This window comes from Ascaphus truei, chromosome 22 (assembly GCF_040206685.1).
Source record: "Ascaphus truei isolate aAscTru1 chromosome 22, aAscTru1.hap1, whole genome shotgun sequence".
Classification (NCBI taxonomy): Eukaryota; Metazoa; Chordata; class Amphibia; order Anura; family Ascaphidae; genus Ascaphus; species Ascaphus truei.
Window position 1 is genome coordinate 13868936 of NC_134504.1, and position 18783 is coordinate 13887718.

An 18783-nucleotide genomic window follows, 5' to 3' on the forward strand; every position below is an offset into this window, starting at 1 on the left:
TAAACTGCATAATTCGATTCCGAATTTCTTCTATATTTGAGGGCGGGACAGATACCGGTAATGTCTGAAAATAGTACAGAAGTCTAGGGAGAATGTTCATCTTAACTGCGGTTATACAACCTATCCAGGAAATACAATGGGAATTCCAGGCCTGTAGATCTTTTTCTATTTTGGAGAATAGGTCAGGGTAATTATATTTATATAATAAATCATAAACTCTGGTAAAATAAATTCCTAGATATTTAAAACGAGTCTTTTTCCATTTATTGTCAAAGTGCCCTTTGAGCACCTCGACCTCCTTTTCAGTTAGCGTCAAGTTTTAGGGCTTCTGATTTTCCCATATTTACTTTATACCCAGAGAGCTCACCAAACCCCCGAAGGGTGGACTGCAGATTCGGAAGAGATGTCAATGGGTTAGATATCGCAAGAATAACATCATCTGCAAACAGCGATATTTTGTAGCACTCATCTTTTATTTTAATCCCTTGTATATTTGGGGAGGCTCTGATAGTGGCCGCGAGAGGCTAGATTGTCAATGCGAAAAAAAGGGGGCACCCCTGCCTAGTCTCATTTTTAATTGTTATTAGATTCCCCTCCCCATCTGGGATCTTCAGGATGGCGGTTGGCGACTGATAGAGAGCACGGACTGAAAAAACTCCGGAAAATCCAAATGCCTCTAGTGTTTTATCTAAGAATTCCCACTTTTTCCTATCAAACGCTTTCTCCGCATCTAGGCTCAGCAGCATAGCTTTCAGTTTAGACTGATATGTCTGGTCAATAACATTTAATCATTTTTCTTGTGTTGTCTGACGCCTGGCACTCGCTCACAAATCCCACCTGATCGTAGTGAATTAGTCTTGGGAGTATTGGATTCAACCTGTTGGCTAAAATGTTGCTATAGATTTTCAGAACCGTGTCAAGCAGTGAGATTGCCCTGTAGCTACCACAACATAAAGGGTCCTTTCCCTCTTTAGGGGTCACCACTATATTGGCCTTCGTCGTCTGTGGCGGGATTTGTTTTCATTAAATAGATCCAAGAGACAAGGCCCTAAAATTCCTATAACATTTTTATAGTAAAGATTTGAGAAACCATCTGGGCCCGGGGCCTTCGATGGTTTCAAAGAAACGACCGCTTTTCCCAGTTCTACCGGAGTTATTTTTTGCGTTTAAAATCTTGTGATCTTCCTCCGTCAATTTCGGTCACAATCTCTCAGATAATCCTCAATCTGGGTCAAGCCCGGGACTTTAGCATTTGAGGTTGAATTATGTAGATCGTAAAGTTCTGTATAGAATTTAGCAAATTCCTCTGCGATCCTTGAGGGGTTGTAGGTGACTCCCCCACTTTTTAACCTAATAACGGGAACTGAGGCCCTCGCCCTGATCCCTCTAAGTTTGTTTGTGTAATAGACGATCTGCCTTATCTCCCTTCTCATAATAAGTCTGCTAAATCCATTTAAGGGCCTTCTCTAAAACCTTTCATTGTAACCTCTTAAGTTCCTCCCTAGTCCGGTTCAACATTATATATCCTTTCCTCAACAGGATTTTTTTAATGTGAGTTTTCCAACTTTATAATTTTTTTCTGTTAAATATTTTTGTTTTTCCATTTTTATTCTCTTTCTGTATGATTCTATTGAAATAAGCTGTCCTCTAATCGTGGCCTTATGTGCCTCCCCCAGAATCGCTGTTGATTCTACAGACCCATTTTTAGACCGAACATAATTTTTGAGTGAATTTGGTGGATCAAACAGGATAGCCACCGGGGCGTGCTCCGACCCTGCAATAGGCCCTATATCTGAGTGGACCAATACTTCTAGGATATTTGGAGATACAAAAATATTATCGATTATAGAGAAATCCGTTTGTCCTGTCTGGATGGAGTATATTCAGCACTGCCAGCTTGTTGACAGTCCTCCCCTCAGTGAAGAATGTAAGTGTAGATGCGGCAGAGTTGGATAAAAAAAACTGCTTTAATCACATACAAAATAAAATAAAGAATCTACACTTACAGAAACGTTCAGACCCCGACAGCAACGGAGGGATCAGTGACAGCGTCTGCTCCAGGGGGATTCCCTGCTTCCGCGTCCGGACTCGGGGCTGTGTGCGTCAGCTGCTTCTTCCCCCTATGGTAGCTGCTGGGTGTCAAAAATGGTGAGCTACGCGTTTCGCCTGGGACCAGGCTTTGTCGGGCTCGTATGCGTAGCTCACCATTTTTGACACCCAGCAGCTACCGTAGGGGGAAGAAGCAGCTGATGCACACAGCCCTGAGTCCTATACTCCATCCAGACAGGACAAACGGATTTCTCTTGAGTGTCAGTACTCACACATGGCCGTGTGAGTGAGTTTTAATTTGTTTATTCCCCTTGCCTATCCCCCGCATTTCTACAATTGGTGCAGGTGCAGGCACCTAGATAGGGTTACCCCCTTGGTGCCAGCACTCAGCACCAGTTTTCTTTTTATGTGACACTGAATTTGGCTGTGCTTGTGCCGAGGGAGAGATTGCCCTGATCCTGACTGCGTACACACCATCCGGCCAGGACAACAAGAAACCATTCGGTGCCGGCACTCGCACAGGGCCGTGTGAGTGACATTTAGCTTATTTTTCTTATTCACTTCACCATCTGGTGCAGGTGCAGGCACCTTGTCTGGGGTCACCCAACCCCCCTGGTGCCAGCACTTGGTACCATTCAATTCATATCACACTGAACCTGGTTGTATCTGTGTGTGCATCTATACCGAGGGGAAGATTGTCCACTAGCAACCACCTACAGATGCAGAAGGAAGCCCCCATGTTTTTGATGTCCAATACCCCTCAGAAGGAATCGGCGCTCACACAGAGCCGTGCGAGTGATATTGATATTATTTTATCGCATCCATCTCGCTCCCCTCGTTGGCACGAGCGGCGATGCTTTGACTGGGGTTATTTAACTCCTTGAGCACCAAGCTCATTATACATTTTCCTTTGCATATTACCTTGCTCCACCCCCTAATTGTGTCTATCTCCGTTTTAGGAGTTATATTGCTGTTCATGTTGTGCTCCCCATTCTCCTTTGTGTTTTTTTTTACAGCTCTGCTCAGAGCTGATTGGAGACTTGCTTGCATTTCTCTGAGCATACACTGCAGATCTTGCTTTGTGATCACTGTGTTATACATTGCAGTGACTCTCTCTCTCTCAGCAGCAGCCGCTCTCACCGCTGGCTCTTTTCCTGCAGTGTCCCTGTTAACTGAGTTTCTCAGCGTTGCTCGTCTCTCAAGGGCTTCCCCTTCCGCTCCAGCAGCCCGTTTCTCTGAGGCTGGTGCTGCGCGCTCCCGAGCGCTCGGGTCGGCGCCATCTGGTTTTGTCCCTTCTCAGCCGTCGCCTACTGAACACGACCAAAATGGGAGAGATCCGGAGTCCCCGGCCTCCCGTCTAGACATCCCCGGTGCTTCCCCCGCCTACCGCTGTGGACTGTGACTCGGGGGGGGGAAGGTGCCGATCAGGGGTTATATTGAATTATGTTGGCGGAGTGTACGGCAAACGTGCATTCGCATGACGTCACATGCGTGCCCCCCAAAAGCATTACTTATTAAAGATTTGGTATATATATAACACAGTGCTTTAGATTACTGAAAAAAGATTATTACAAGAACATACAGTTGCAGTAAATGCAGAACAGTTTCTTAAAATAAAAGGATAAAACATAAGTAGACATTACTATACTTTACCACATCATAGGTTTTTCCCAGAGAGGGCACTGGCGTGGGAAAGATGGGAACTCGTGTCTGATCCCAAACACACCTCTTGTTGAATTCTCATTTTCATATGACCTTGGTGAGACTTCTATACTATATGTTTTACCCATTGAAACAACAAAGCCCGCCCCTGCCATAAATCGTCTCTGGCTGACAGTTTTATTTCCCTAATACTTAGACACAAGTAACATCAATAGATTCAGGAGAGTGCTGAATGTAACAATACTCATGTTGACCAGCATGCTCCTAAATTTGAGTGACAAATGGATATCTGTCCCTGGCCATCTCCTAAACCACAAGTGTTTGACCTTATTACCTCCGTCTCCTTGCAACGAGTATAAATATCTAAACGTTATTCTTTGGAATAAAGGTCATCACATGATATCATTTTTAATAACCCCCCCCGCGTCTTTTGTGGAATACCTTCTTAGCCACGCCCCCTGAACCCTGCAGAACCCTCTAAAGAATGCCTTTGAAAGTATCTTGTTTATTTTAATGTCAGGAGAGCCATAAATTAATCGCATCTCTGGCAAAGCAAATGCCCTTATCTCTAGATTCTATCAGTCCCATAACCCCCCTGTGGAGGGTTCAACAGGCCATAAAGAAAACATGTCTTCCTATGTTTAAGTCAAACTGTAGCCACATTAACCGCTGAAGTACCAGATTTGATTAAAATATTTAATATCTCATGAGATTATCGTGACACCCCTAAAGTTAACCCCTGTACCCTAAATCTTACCTTCCCGTTGAAGCCGCAGGCGGCTCAATGTTCAGCGGCAGAGCAACTGTGAGTCCGTCGGAAGTCAAACGCGGGTAGGGATTTGGTCGCGGTGAGACGGCCACGGCTAAATGTCCAAATCCGGCGTGCGACGTATCCTCAGTTATTCATTTTAATACGCTTTGCATTAACTATTCATGTGCCTTATTATCTGTCCCTGTACATGTGTTTGTTATCTGGGGGTATTTGGCACATTGTGTGTACATGTCTGACTATGCTTTTGTCCCTCCTCCAGGCCTCACCAACTTCCTGGGCTCCTTCTTGTCCTCGTATCCTGTAACCGGCAGCTTTGGGCGGTGAGTAAATCTCTTCCATATCTAAATGATTTCCTCAGAGACATTCCCAGGTCCTCACTCTGTGTCTCTTGTGTTTTAGGACATCTCTTAATTCCCAGACTGGAGTGTGCTCCCCTGCAGGGGGAGTGCTTACAGGTAAGAGTTGCATATGAAGCTATGAACTCCATTGCAGCTTGCTCTTGCCCTCGGGAAGCACGTATTGTTCTTTGACCTGCAGTTCTTACATTTAGCCACAAGAGGGAGGAATTATCAGGCATGCTTTTGCCTGTGACACAGATGTATTATGACACCATGTCTCAGTGGCCTGAACCAAAAATGTTTGCATTTTTAATTCACTGTTAATTTTTCAAGCCTAAAGAGTCCTAAGTTCTGTAACAGAATCTTATTTGCGAGCTCTCTCTGGGCCCTCTTTAATTCAGCTGCAAGTTCTGACTTATCCAGTAATCTCGGACTAATGCAGACTTGGACGCTTTCTTCTCTTGTTAACTCTGCGTTTATGACTGACGGTAGGGGTAGATTTGGCTGCTTTTAATAAAGATTAAGCCCACCATTACCCCTACCTGTCAGCAGGGCCGCTGATAGATTTCCCGGGGCCCAGGACTAGAGTTACGTCTGCCCCCCCCCCCTAACCCGTGTCGATGGTATTGTGAGCCCCCCTCACCCCCCAATTTCACACATCACGAGCCCCCTCTTTCCCCCCCTCTTCCCATGTCTTTCTCTCCCCATCTCACTCCCTCTTCCTCACTGCCCCCCTCCCAACTCGCATGTATTTATCTCCCCTGCGCCTCACTGTTACTCCCTCTTTTCCTCACTCCCTCCCTCACCTTCTCTCCTCTCACTCGCCCCCACCTTCCATCAATTACCCCACTCTCACTAAATCCCCCCACAAAATACATACCAAACCCCCCAATACATATTAAAAAGACCCCCACTCCCCCCAATACATATTAAAAAGACCCCGCAATACAAACCAAACCCCAGCCCCCAATACATATAAAAAGACCCCCCCCCCCCCCTTAATACATATAAAAAAAAGTAAACTTACCCTGGGGATGGTCAGGCCGGGCCCATTACGGGGACATTCACCTTATGGAGGTCCCTGCACCTAGGTCTGTAGGGTGTTCCCCAGTTACCCCAGTTGGGTGTGTGTGTGTTTCATGCATGTGACAGTTGTGGATACTATTTTCCAATAAATTCACTCTTATTAATCTGTAGCCCTGCCTGGCGAATTGATCCTGGTGTGTTAGTCCTGGTCTCCGTGACAGAGACCAGGACATATTTTATTCTGCTGACCTGTTAGCTGCAGTTCTCAGTCTCTGCCAGTGGAATGAGTTATTGTCCTCAGAATGAATCTCCTCTCTCCCCACAGGGCTGCTGGTCTTACTCTCCCTTGGATGCCTCACTCCTCTCTTCTTCTACATTCCCAAAGCCGCGCTTGCCGCTGTCATCATCTGCGCTGTGGCTCCCATGTTTGATTTGGGCTTCTGCAGAACCCTGTGGAAGGTTAAAAGTAAGACGCTGGAAGGTGTGGGGGAGGCAAACCTTATCTTTAACGTGTGCCACATAGTCTAACTCTGCGATGCACAACATGCTGGAGTTGGGTTACCGCCGTGTGCACGTCAGTATAATGAGATTTGTCTGGGATTCTCTTCCAGGGCTGGACCTGCTGCCATTCCTGATCACCTTCCTCTTCTCATTCTGGGAGATCCAGTACGGGATCCTCGCTGGGGTGATGGTCTCTGCGATTATTCTATGCTACCCTATGACCCGACCACAGATCAAGGTAAGTGGGGTTGCGAGGGGAAAGTTACTGCTCCGTAGTAACAGTTCAGTATCTAACTGCCGTGTTTATAAAGGTTGTTGATCGCATTCACATGCGGAGGTCAGACTCCCTGTTCATGGTCACATCCGGCTGTCATTCCATGGAAGATTTAATCTCTGTATTATTCCAGGTCTCGGACTCTGGTGGTTTGATCCTGCAGCCGATGAGTGGTCTGAGCTTCCCAGCCACGGAATTCCTTCGAGATTCAGTGTATGAGAACGCGCTTACAGGTGAGAAACCCCCCCGCCCTCCCCTTACACTTTAAGACTTATGGGCAATTCCCTACAGAAAAGGTTTTTGGGAGACACTCTGTAAATCTTAAAAATACCCAGCTTTCTGGCAGTGACGCGGATAATAAATAAATACAGATATGTCTGGGTGGCAACGACTGTCGGAAACATTACACAACGTCTTTTCTTACTGTAACAAGCAGTGTGACGTGGCTGCTGCTTCTCAATGCTTTGGTCAGATATTAATGATGTGCTGATATTCTGACCTGTTCCTTGCAGTCTCGCCTCCCCGGTCAGTGACGCTGGATCTTTCTCACGTGAACGTTTTGGATTACACCGTGGTGATGGGACTAGGTGACCTGCTGCACGAGTTTGAATCTCAGGGGTTGTCGCTGACCTTCTCTGGACTGCAGGTAATTTAGGAATGGTGAGATGGTTAGACTTAGACATGGTCTAATCACAACCTCCCTGACCTCTCCTGTCTCCTCTTAGGCTCATGTTCTCCAAACTTTGCTGTCAGCCGATTTAAAAGGATTTCAGTATTGTCACAGCCTGGAAGAAGCAGGTAATCTTCTGTGTCTGTGTTTTGAACGAAGAGGCAGTAGGCTGGGCTTTAATAAAAAAAAAAATGAAACGTGGATTGTTTAAAAACTACGAACCATACTCTAAAATTTGAACCCCAAAATGAGACGTTTTAGAGACTGTCTAACATAAAGGAGCAGATTCACCTAATGACAACTCACACACGTGTTCCCAGTCGGCATTACACTTTTAAGCCCCTAAACATACAGGGCAGTCGGGAGCAGCACCTGCATAATAATATATACTCACCCATGCGAAGATGTCCATGTGTCTCTTTCTCCTGCAGAGAGTCTGTATCATGAGGAATTGGAGGGCAGCACACAGCCTCTGTTACACAGTGTCACCAGGACCTCATCATAGGTGTCGTCATTGGCTGGAGCCAGGAGAACCTTGGGTGGGTAACAATGCGGATTAATAGGAGCTTCAAGATGGCCGACAGTCTTCTGCTCCCAGAAGCCTTTGCTGGCTGGAGAGGTGCGGAGACTAAATATCATATATAATATTGACAGCTAATACAGAATAAGCTATTGTTTGCATTAAGTGCTTTGAGATTCCAGTTCATGGACTTCGAGCAAGGCCCCTGCATCTTCACCTACAGATGGAAACACAACTTGTCTATAGCTTTATATGTTTGTAGGATAATAATAATAATAGCATGTTTTTGTATAGCGCTGCTAGTTATACGTAGCGCTTTACAGAGACATTTTGCAGGCACAGGTCCCTGCCTCGTGGAGCACTAGTGACCCAGTGCCATTGTAAGCCATACACGTCCATGCCATCACACTGCTTCCACCTTGTTTTACAGATGATGTGGTATGCTTCGGATCATGAGCCGTTCCAAGCCTTCTCCATACTTTTTTCTTCCCATCATTCTGGTGCAGGTTGATCTTAGTTTCATCTGTCCAAAGAATGCTGTTCCAGAACTGGGCTGGCTTTTTTAGATATTGTTTGGCAATGTCTAATCTGGCCTTCCTATTCTTGAGGCTTATGAATGGTTTGCACCTTGTGGTGAACCCTCTGTATTTGCTCTCGTGAAGTCTTCTCTTTATGGTAGACTTGGATAATGATATGCCTACCTCATGGAGAGTGTTCTTCACTTGGCTGGATGTTGTGAAGGGGGTTTTCTTTACCTACGATCATCCACCACTGTTGTCTTCCGTGGACGTCCAGGCCTTTTTGTGTTGCAGAGCTCACCAGTGGTACATTCAGAGAAAAAAAAGAACGCAAACTGTTGATTTGGCCACTCCTAATGTTCCTGCTATCTCTCTGATGGATTTTCTTTTTTTTACAGCCTAAGGATGCCCTGTTTCACTTGCATTGAGAGCTCCTTTGACCGCATTTTGTGGGTTCACAGCAAAAGCTTCCAAATGCGAATGCCACATCTGGAATCAACTCCAGACCTTTTACCTGCTTAATTGATGGTGAAATAACGAAGGAATATCCCACACCTGTCCATGAAACAGCTTTTGAGTCAATTGTCCAATTACTTTTGGTCCCTTGAAAAAGAGGGGGCTACATATTAAAGAGATGTAATTCCTAAACCCTTCCTCCAATTTGGATGTGAATACCCTCAAATTAAAGCTGATAGACTGCACTTTAAGCCCATATTCATTATTTAACGGTAACTTGAATTTATTTTGGTACACAGCCGAAATAACAAAACTTGCATCATCAGACAATATAGAAGTGATTATTATCTGTCAGAGACTGAAACATTCATTCTTGCAACTACAGATTAGTTCAGAAGGTGTGCCTGACATTTCAGTGTTTGCTCTGAGGATTTATATTATACTAAGCACTGCAATGCTATATGGATTATAATTGTGTATTTTTATATCATGTCAGTAGTGTACACAGCACTATTCAGAAATAAAATACAAGTTGTAACACAGGGAAATATAAACTATAGAGTGGAAGAAAGGACTGAGCGAAAGTTTTGTATGTCAGGAAAATCCCAGACTCGGATTCCTGCAGAATCTTGGACAAATGAATATCTCCCTGTGCCTCAGCTGACATTGTGCTCATTTGCATGTCATTACCCAGAATCCCTGGCTGCAGGGGAAGCAGTGTACACTAAAAGATAATAGGGACAGGCAGTGTTGCAGACGTGTGAATGTGCTCACACGTGATATTTTTATTCTCTATAATAATTAGAAATATATATGGGTATGTGCTGCCAGGATGCATGTGAATTATAATTGGAATATGAAGTGATTATTATTATTATTAATATTATTATCTATTTGCAGCCTCTGTTCTTGAAGGACAGGAGAAGGGAAAAAAATGAGAAGCCGAGACTCGTCAAGGCCGCGAAACGTGATGTACTCCGAAGGGTGCGATGTGCCCCACTTTGGAAGTGATTAGAGGGGGGGGGGGGGGGAGAGTGCCTGGCTCGCAGGAATGTGTGCACGGTCAGACATCATTTATAAACAAAGAGTCACAACCAGGGCTCAAAAAACCCAGGGAAAAAATGTAACAATGCAGAATGATAAACGCGGCCTGGAGATCATTTCTGCTGGATGGTAACTGGATTCCAGGGGCATAAGGATGCGTCCAAAAATGCATCTTGACAAAGGTTCATGATAGGACCAGAATGTCGTCTATCAGCATATAAATATTTTTATTTGCAAGTGCACTAGACTTCTTCTTCTTCTGACGTTTTTTTCTTTTTTCATTCGTGAGACAAAAATGAATCCCAACGTACGTTATCATCTCTTCTTCTCACTTCAACCTCCTTTACTCCATTCTGGTTTCCCAAAGCCGGTGCTGCCGCCCCAGCTGCAGCTTCTGCCCCCGCTTCCCACCACATTCACACAACGTTGAAGCCGCTGCACGGGGGGAGGCTAAGCAGGTGGAGATGTCCAGTGAAGAGAATGAATATCATGGAGGGAGCCACAGAAAAGGCTCGCTCTGTTTTCGGTGAGGACTTCACTGCTACCAGGAAAGCATTCAATCTATCTGTATAAACAATGTATCTTTTCAGCAAGTGCAGACTCTCGTGCCAGTGAAACTTACTAACAAACAGGTCATTGTAGCGCATGGCCGGGTCCCCAATCACTGACCGTGTTAAACTCCTTCATTGCTAGAGGAGCGAGCGGGGGCCACACGTTGCTTTGCAGTCATCTCCAGGTGTAAGGGATTTACACAGACTGCGAGCCAATACCGAGCAGCATACAGGTTAATGTCATACACCAAAAGGACCAGCGCTACCTCAAAGGAAATAAATAAATGTAGTGAAGTGTGTTCAGAAAAAGTATTGGTTTAAAAAAAAAAAAGGGGGGGGGGGGGTAAGAGATACTCCCATGCAGTGCTTAGATTAAAGCTGCAGTTCAGTCTTTTTTTTTATTTTATTTTTTTACTTCAATAGTTTCATGTGGGCAATCTCTAATTACCTAAAGAACTGTATAGCTGCCAGTCAATTCGTTCTCCGTGTATTGATCGGCGAAGTTTGGTGACATAATTAGTGAAGGGATCTGTTTTTCTTCTGCTTCAGTCTCTCAGTGGAAGCTCATGAATATTCATGCGCACTCCTGCACTGACATGTGCAAGAGGGAGGGCAGTGTGTATGGGAAATAATCCCAGTCCTCAGGGCTCAGCTGTGTGTGGAAATGACTTGATTGAAGTCTCAATTAAACATATGTCTGGTCATATGAGCATGTGTTAAGCTGTGTGAGGCTCTATATATTATAATGCAAATAGGTGTGCAGGTATAACTGGAGACAATACACAGAACTCTATATATACCATAAAGGTACTGTCTAAATCCCCAGAAAACCAAAGTACATACCCATAGTGTTTGATGGAGCCTCAGTGGAACAGCTGCTCAGACTCAGAAGTGTGCGTGCGTCACGCCTGCATCTCAGGTAAGTTGAAGGTGGTCCCGTGGGGTCCGACGGCGGAGCACTGCTGTTTGAAGAAATTCGGGGCTGCACACCAGTTCCAGTTAAAAATCGATTTATTAAGTGGTCATCTGAAGTGTACAGCAAGCACTTGCTGTACACTTCAGATGACCACTCAATAAATCGATTTTTAACTGGAACTGGTGTGCAGCCCAGAATTTCTTCAAACCCTAGAGGGAGGGCAGGGCTGACAAAGGGGTGTGCCAGGGCTTGTGACAGGACATGAAGGGGCAGTGCCTTAGCTGTTAAAATAGAATACAAGAAAATTGGTCTTTCAAAGTTGTTGTTTTTTAAACAGAAAATGCTAAAAGTATTTTTTCTTACTACAGAACTGATTTATTTAAAAAAAACACATGGAGGATATTGACTGAACTGCAGCTTTATAGGCACTGGGGCTTATTCACTAAACTTCGATAAGTGCATTATAGCACTATAAGTGCCCTTTTAGTATGATATTGCATGTGTAGCTATTCACAAAGCTCCAATAACGGCAATGTCGCATTAAAACAGCTTTTTATAGTACTATAACACTTTAGCTATAATAAGTAGTGTGATAAGCACAAAAATGCCCAAAATTGAATTTTTGTGCTAGAAACTGCTGCTCACTAAATCCGATATGCATATAGTACTATAAAAACTTGCAATATTTTCTCGCCAGCTAACGGCTGGTGCTAAACGAATTGCAATATGCATAACAAGGAGTTTCTTTTATTTAACTGCATAGGATTGATTTAGGCCTTGCAGGAGGGTGGCAGTAAAGTTAACCCCTTCATTGCCTTAGCGGTTACAACCGCTAAGGTAATGACGGGGTTAACTTCTATTGTCACCCTCCCGCAAGGCCTAAACACCCACCCTGGGGCAACTACAAGCTTCACCCACCCCCTGTACCAACAACCCCACCACACAAAAATGGGTAAAAGTGCTATTAGCCAAGGATGGGCAGCAACATTACAATAAAAAAAACAAACTACTGGCCACAAACCCCTTAATCACCTTAGCGGCTAGTAACCGCTACATTAATTAAGGGGTTAACCCCCCTCCCCCGCTACCCACCCGGGAGGCCTAAGCACCTTCCCTGAGGCAACTACCCCGCCCCCTGTACCCATTTATTATCACAGTGGTAAACTATGCCCCCCATATGGACATGGATTGCCACAATGGCAATGAATGGGCAAGCTAAAAAAAATCAATCCGCAAAAATACAATACATTACAATGAAATAAAAACAAGCATTTGGCAAAAAATGCATTGTTGCCACTGTGCTTATTGATACCCATAGTGAAAGTGAAAAGTGTTATCAAATAGCGCTTAAATCTAAATAGTGATCTTATAAGTGAGAATATCTCAAAATAGTATTTAATATAATATAAAAGTGACATGAAATCAATAGCCTTATAGTGCTTGATGGTGCTCAATAGATCGATGCAATCGGGATTTAGTGCATATAAAAATAATATAAAAATACAAACAACTTAATCGGATGCTGCTCAACCTTTGATGGGGATTACTTTTCTTAATCCACGTAGTTTTCAGATGTCCAAAGAGATCAAGGAGCGCAAAAACATGTAATAGAAAAACATATACAAATGGTGCAATATGTCTATGTCTTTGATCTTGAAAGCAATTCTCATTCACCCAATAAAATTTATACTCACAGATTTCTCTGTGTTTAGGTGTATGTAAAGGTTTCTTTGTGCTGCAATTCCTATGGGGTTTTCACATGTAGGAACGTCATATGGTAGAATCCCCACAGCATATACAAGGTGTAAGAAAGAAGAACGGACATAGTGCAGACTGCAAAAACCCTTTATCTGCAGCAGAAAAGATAAAATCACACGCACATGGTTTATGAATAATATGCGCAGTTTGATCACATGATCAACGCCGACAGCGGAGGTTGCAGAGCGGTCTCTCTTGCTCAACGCGCTCGGTACACTGGGGCAGTCGCGTCTTTCGTCTCCTGCACTTCCAGGTTCGTTCCCCAGATGGAAACTCTAGAGACAGCTCAGGACAGGCAGGTGACTATATATGGAGCCTCCTCGTTTCGGGTGGGCACTGGATACACTCTACGCGTTTCTCCTCTTTGGAGGTTTCATCAGGGAGGGGAAACGTGTAGAGTGACGTTGGTTTGCAGGCTTATGAGGCTTTGGCCAAAGGGTTTAACTTAATAACCAAGTAAATATTATCATTATGAAGTATTTAAACTTTATACTTGTTACCTTATATGTTTTGTCAATTGGATGTAGCATTGGGCACCCCTGTCTTTTGTTGTACACATGTTTATATACAAAGAAAACTCATTGCGCAATATGTACTGAATATTTATAAAAGGATTTCAGGGAAAATCCCTAACAGCTAACCATGTAGTGACTCTCTTTAAAAGGTTTTAAAAACAATGTTATAATGAGCCAGCCGGAACGGGGAAGATCTCCCTTCTCACGTGTATGTCTCTGCGTGAATGCCAGCATCTGACGTCACTTCCCGTTTGTCCCGCCTGGCTTCAATCCTCTGTCTTCAAACCTCTGTCACCCTTAGGCTAAGGCCCCGCTCCCAGAGTCAGCGCACCCGCACTGCTGACAGGCGGTGCGCTGAGATACACAGACCGCGATATGCGGTCTGTAGGGAGCGGGAGCTGAAGCGGGAGGTGGGCGGGTGGTGGGCGGTTTGACAGGGATGGGGGGCGTGGCTTGAGCGGAGGGACCCGCTACTCTCCCCCCCCCCCCTCCCTCCACGGACTCGGGCTGGAGCTGGAGCTTCGATAAGTAAAACACACACACACGCAGGCACTCATTCCTTACATACACACACACACACACAGGCAGGCACTCACGCAATCATACACACACACGCGCGCGCACACACACAGGCAGGCACTCACGCACTCATACACACACACACACACAGGCAGGCACTCACGCACTCATACACACACACACACACACACAGACAGAGGCAGGCACTCACGCACTCGGGCACACACATATACACACAGACAGGCACGCACACACACAGACACACACACAGAGAAAGGCACTCACCTGCTTTCACTCCACACTCCTCCCCGCTCCCCGAAGCCTCTCCTCCTCCCGAAGCCTCTCCTCCTCCCGCAGCCTCCCCTCCCCATTGGCTCACAGCCACACACGTCACGCGTCAAAGCTAGAAAACACCATTCTCTGGTGTCTCCAGCGGCTGACGCGCGACAGCGTGTAGTCAGCTGTGCCGCCAGTGGGGACCGGGACCGGCTCGCAAGGATTCCCCTGCTGGTGGGGAACTCGCTACATTGCCGCCCGCGCCAACGAGCGCAGCGGGACCGAGGCCTTAATGTCAGTCTTTTGCCATGAGAAAGCACTTATGAAGTATTGTTATTAATGATCCAATGTGCACAATAAATAAATAAAAAGGTAATACTTGCCAAGCTTCTTGGTCACTGAAGAAGCCTGCAGTACATTGTTGAAACATTCCTTGCATTTTACTAACTTCTTCTGCAGTTTCTGTGTTTAATAATAATAATAATAATAATAAATATAATAGTATACATATTTACTGTTCTTCATGCAAGATCTATAACCTCAGCTGATATGACATGGATCTAATTGCATTCGCTTCACAGGTATGTTTCTGAACTCCAACCCCTGTTTTAAAAGGAATACCCCACCCGGCCTTTAATATTGATCTTTTGGTATGCTTGAATATCAAAAGGTGTTTTTTTTATTTCTTTTTTTTACTCTTTTAACTGTGTGCTGCTAATTGGCCAAATTGTAGCAGGCTGATTTATTGGGGAGTGGGGAGGGTCATGTGACTGCTTAGATGTCTAAAAGTAACACCACTCCCTGCATTGGCATTTTAGTGAGTCTTTTAAAGTGAGAACATATAGTTAGACTATATTTTGACTAGAGGTGACTGGGGACTGGACCTACTGCAACGTTTTCTACACAAGGCAACACATAGTGAGCTACTCTGACCACACTATGATCCCATACTTGTTAGCCTGCACAATTAACCCCCCCCCCCCCCCTTTACACCTTATTTTACTGCAGCCTCTCCCATCACTGACTGCACACAACTACCTCACCCCCGCCCCTCACCCACTCAGCCCACTGCAAACCCTAGCATTGCAATGCAGCAAAACATTTGACAAGGAAAAGGCACACCCCTGCTGTTTAGTCTGCACACACTCACTTGGCTCACAACAGCTCCATGCAGCATTACCTACCTCTGTGATAATGAACCTGCAATGTACATCATCTGTGTGCTTTCTCGTGGCCTCGTGGAAATATTACTTAACCTAACGCAACTCGTTTCCTAACTCACACGGACAAACCTGAAATCGCACAACCATTCCTTGCTAGACTGGATTCTCTCCTTGTAAGGACCCGCGCTGCGGGGACTCCCGCTACCAGCACCTCCTTACCTCTTCTCCCTGCTGCCTCTGGACCCCGGCGGCGTTCCCCGGTCCTCGGCGTCTCCCGTGGCTACTCCCGCGCGCGTCACCCTTACGGGCGCGCGCGGACCCAAGCTTCCCTTTTCTGGCGCCATGAGCCTGACCCTGCCTCCCCCAGTGAGGCGCGCACATCGGCGCACTTTCCTTCCCCTGCCCCACTAGGTCCGCCCCCAGGCTCTTCTCCCCTATCAGGGCTTCCCTTGGGCCGCACCTCCGCTCCTCCCTTTCCCCTGATAGGTCCCAGCCCACTATTTAGTCTCCCCTCACCATTACCACATTGCTCTGCATAGCTTCTGTACCTTGGTGCTGTCTGCTTCTGCCTGGCTCTCTTGTGTTGCAGTCCCTGTTCCTGTCCCTGGATTCTCTGCTGACCTCCCTGGATTTTGACCTTTGGCTTTGGACTTCGACCACGCTGCACTCTGGACCCCCTTGGATTTGGCTTTGCAGTCTTCTATATCCCTTGGACTCGGCTTACGGACCCCTACTACGCTGCTCTCCCTACACCTTAACCATTGGCTTACGGACTTTACCCCTCTACGCTGGAGTTGGCAAGTACTGAACTCTTTCTATTTTTGTTCCCTGGACCAGCTACGCTACTTCCACACTCCGGCCGTGCCCCCATTTACTGTTAGGTGTGTGGTATTTCCCCTTTCCACCTCAGTCCCGGGGTCTTGTCTGGCTTGTGGGCAGGCCGAGCGTTACACTCCTCAAATCCCAGCAGAATCCAATCCTCTGGCATCCTTCCTGACATTTTCAGTGACCATGCAATAGTGTACTGTGTAAGGAAAATTAAACCACCCCAATCAAACCCTAAAGTTCTCCTCACTAGAACACTTAGAAACTTTAACCCACAACAGTTTCTGGATGACCTTACCAACTGCCCTTGGCACAGAATCAACTTAATTCCTGACCCTGATTCTGCGTTCGACTATTTCTAATCAGAGTTCTTAAAACTCTGTGATACCCATGCTCCCCTACGCAGAATTAGAGTATGGGGGGCCCACCTTCCATGGCTTGCAACTGACCTTATAGCACTCTACCAGTTCAGGGATGCCTTGTGGAAAAGCTACAAAGTAACTGGCACTACCAAGGATTTCAATCACTACAGATGCCTGCGGACCATGTACACAAGACAAACGACATGCAAAAAAAGCACAATATTACTCTGAAATCTTCTCCAGAATAAGTCAAACCCAGCTAACTTCTGGAAGGTTATCAACAATATATTCCAGCCTCCTAACCATCAACAACCAAGTAATATCACTAAGGAGGATATTACTCTGACAAACCCCACTGATATTGCAAATGCATTTAATGATTACTTTGTGGGGTGTGCTACTTATTAGAAAAACGTAGCCCAAACCACAAACATGAACCTCATACTGTGAGTACCCCTATAGCCCCACCCCCTCCCAACACTGCTCACAATTTTCAATTTGTCCCAGTATCCGAAGAGATTACATAAGCACTCCTCAAATTAAAACTAAGCAGCCAATGTGGACCTGACTTACAGTAATCTAAGTTACTAAGAATTGGTGCCTCAGCCATTGCCAAACCAATTGCTTCCATAGTCAACTCTATTCTGTCTGCAGGCCATATCCCTAAGACCTGTAAAACTGCCAGAGTTGTCTCAATCTTCTAACGTGGGGACAAAAACACTGTCTCAAACTACAGGCCAATCTCTCGTCTCCCAATAATATCCAAAATCATGGAAAAATTTGTTCACACCCAATTAAGCAATTACTATACCAAGACAAATTTCCCTAGCCAATTCCAATCTGGCTTTCGCCCCAAACACTCCACCGTAACAACCCTGCTAAAAGTTTGCAATGAAATCCAGTGTGGAATGGAACGGGGACAACTCACCGGTGCAATATTCCTAGATTTTGCAAAGGCTTTTAATACTGTTGATCATGCTATCCTGCTTAATAAACTCCAGTGCTCTGGAATAGGGAAGCATGCTTTAAACTGGTTTCAGTCCTACCTATAAGGTATACAGACATCCCAAACAGGAACTCCCATAAGGATAAAATACCGGTGCACTGCGTCTCACAAAAAGAGGCTGTAGATCCCAACATGTGTCCATCTCGGGCTCTAACTCGAACCCCTTGGATATCACCTATGGTGTCCCGCAAAGCTCTGTTCTGGGGCCCCTACTCTTCTCAGTGTTCATCAATGATCTTCCCACAGCTTGTAAGGAAGCCTCAATACACATGTATGCAGATGACACAATCTTATATGCACACAGCCATAGCCTCTCCGACCTTGAACACATACTTCAATCTGACTTTTTGAGACTCGAAAATTGGATTTCCCAAAACAAACTGTTTTTTTTTTTGTAACAATTTTTTTATTGGACACGTTCACATATAAAAGTACATACAGAAATGTCACGAGCCCGCAACATTTCAACTCAATACAATCAGGTGGTGACCAGTAACATTTTCACGTTTTCCATAGGGGGAAAAGAAAAACAAACTGTTTTTAAACACTGACAAGACTGTAACAATGGTATTTGGGACAAGACTACATTTTTAAAGTTTCCAGTGACTGAGCTCCATGTCAGAACCAACCAGGTTTTAAATACCTGGGCTTATGGTTTGACTCCCACTTAACATTCGTGATTCACATTGATACCCTGACATCCAAAACCTATGCCAAACTAGGGGTACTTTACAGGAACAAATCCTCCCTAAGCCTGCTGGTCAGAAAGCGTATCGCACAGCAGATGCTAATGCCAATTATCGACTATGGGAACATAGCATACACCTCGGCACCCACCTTAGCAAACTTGACGCCCTCTACAATTCTATTAGTACAAAATATATGGTTCCCAGCACACAATGAGAAAGCAAACTGATAATCAGCAATGGGTATATATTTGATGCGCATGCTGACAAATAAAAAAAAATGATGCAAATATAAACACTACTACAGGTGCAAATGGCACCTGAGGGGAAAAAAGGCACTCTGGAGGCTGGGGAGTGTGAGCAACGAGGGGAGGGA

At 45.2% G+C, this 18783-nt stretch overlaps 1 protein-coding gene and 1 long non-coding RNA gene across 4 annotated transcripts in view; one reads left to right on the top strand and one right to left on the bottom strand.

The window, feature by feature from the left end:
* The window catches only part of SLC26A11 (solute carrier family 26 member 11), a 30510-nt gene extending 19420 nt beyond the window's left edge, over nt 1–11090 (top strand). For 2 of the 3 annotated variants that reach the window (XM_075580037.1, XM_075580036.1), the window contains exons 12-20: nt 4743–4803; nt 4883–4938; nt 6173–6313; nt 6459–6586; nt 6756–6855; nt 7135–7268; nt 7348–7420; nt 7724–7831; nt 9687–11090. In XM_075580037.1, coding sequence (XP_075436152.1) covers nt 4743–4803; nt 4883–4938; nt 6173–6313; nt 6459–6586; nt 6756–6855; nt 7135–7268; nt 7348–7420; nt 7724–7797 — 767 coding nt within the window. In that variant the 3' untranslated portion in view covers nt 7798–7831; nt 9687–11090. Of the gene's footprint in view, nt 1–4742; nt 4804–4882; nt 4939–6172; nt 6314–6458; nt 6587–6755; nt 6856–7134; nt 7269–7347; nt 7421–7723; nt 7912–9686 lie in introns of all 3 variants that reach the window. The other variant, XR_012789865.1, reaches the window with a different exon arrangement.
* Nucleotides 5822–8056, bottom strand: LOC142472849 (uncharacterized). The gene is made up of 3 exons (XR_012789866.1): nt 7687–8056; nt 7122–7466; nt 5822–6297 (listed from the first exon to the last, which is right to left on the bottom strand). It is a non-coding gene; the product is annotated as an uncharacterized LOC142472849 (long non-coding RNA).
* Nucleotides 11091–18783: the final 7693 nt, after the last annotated feature.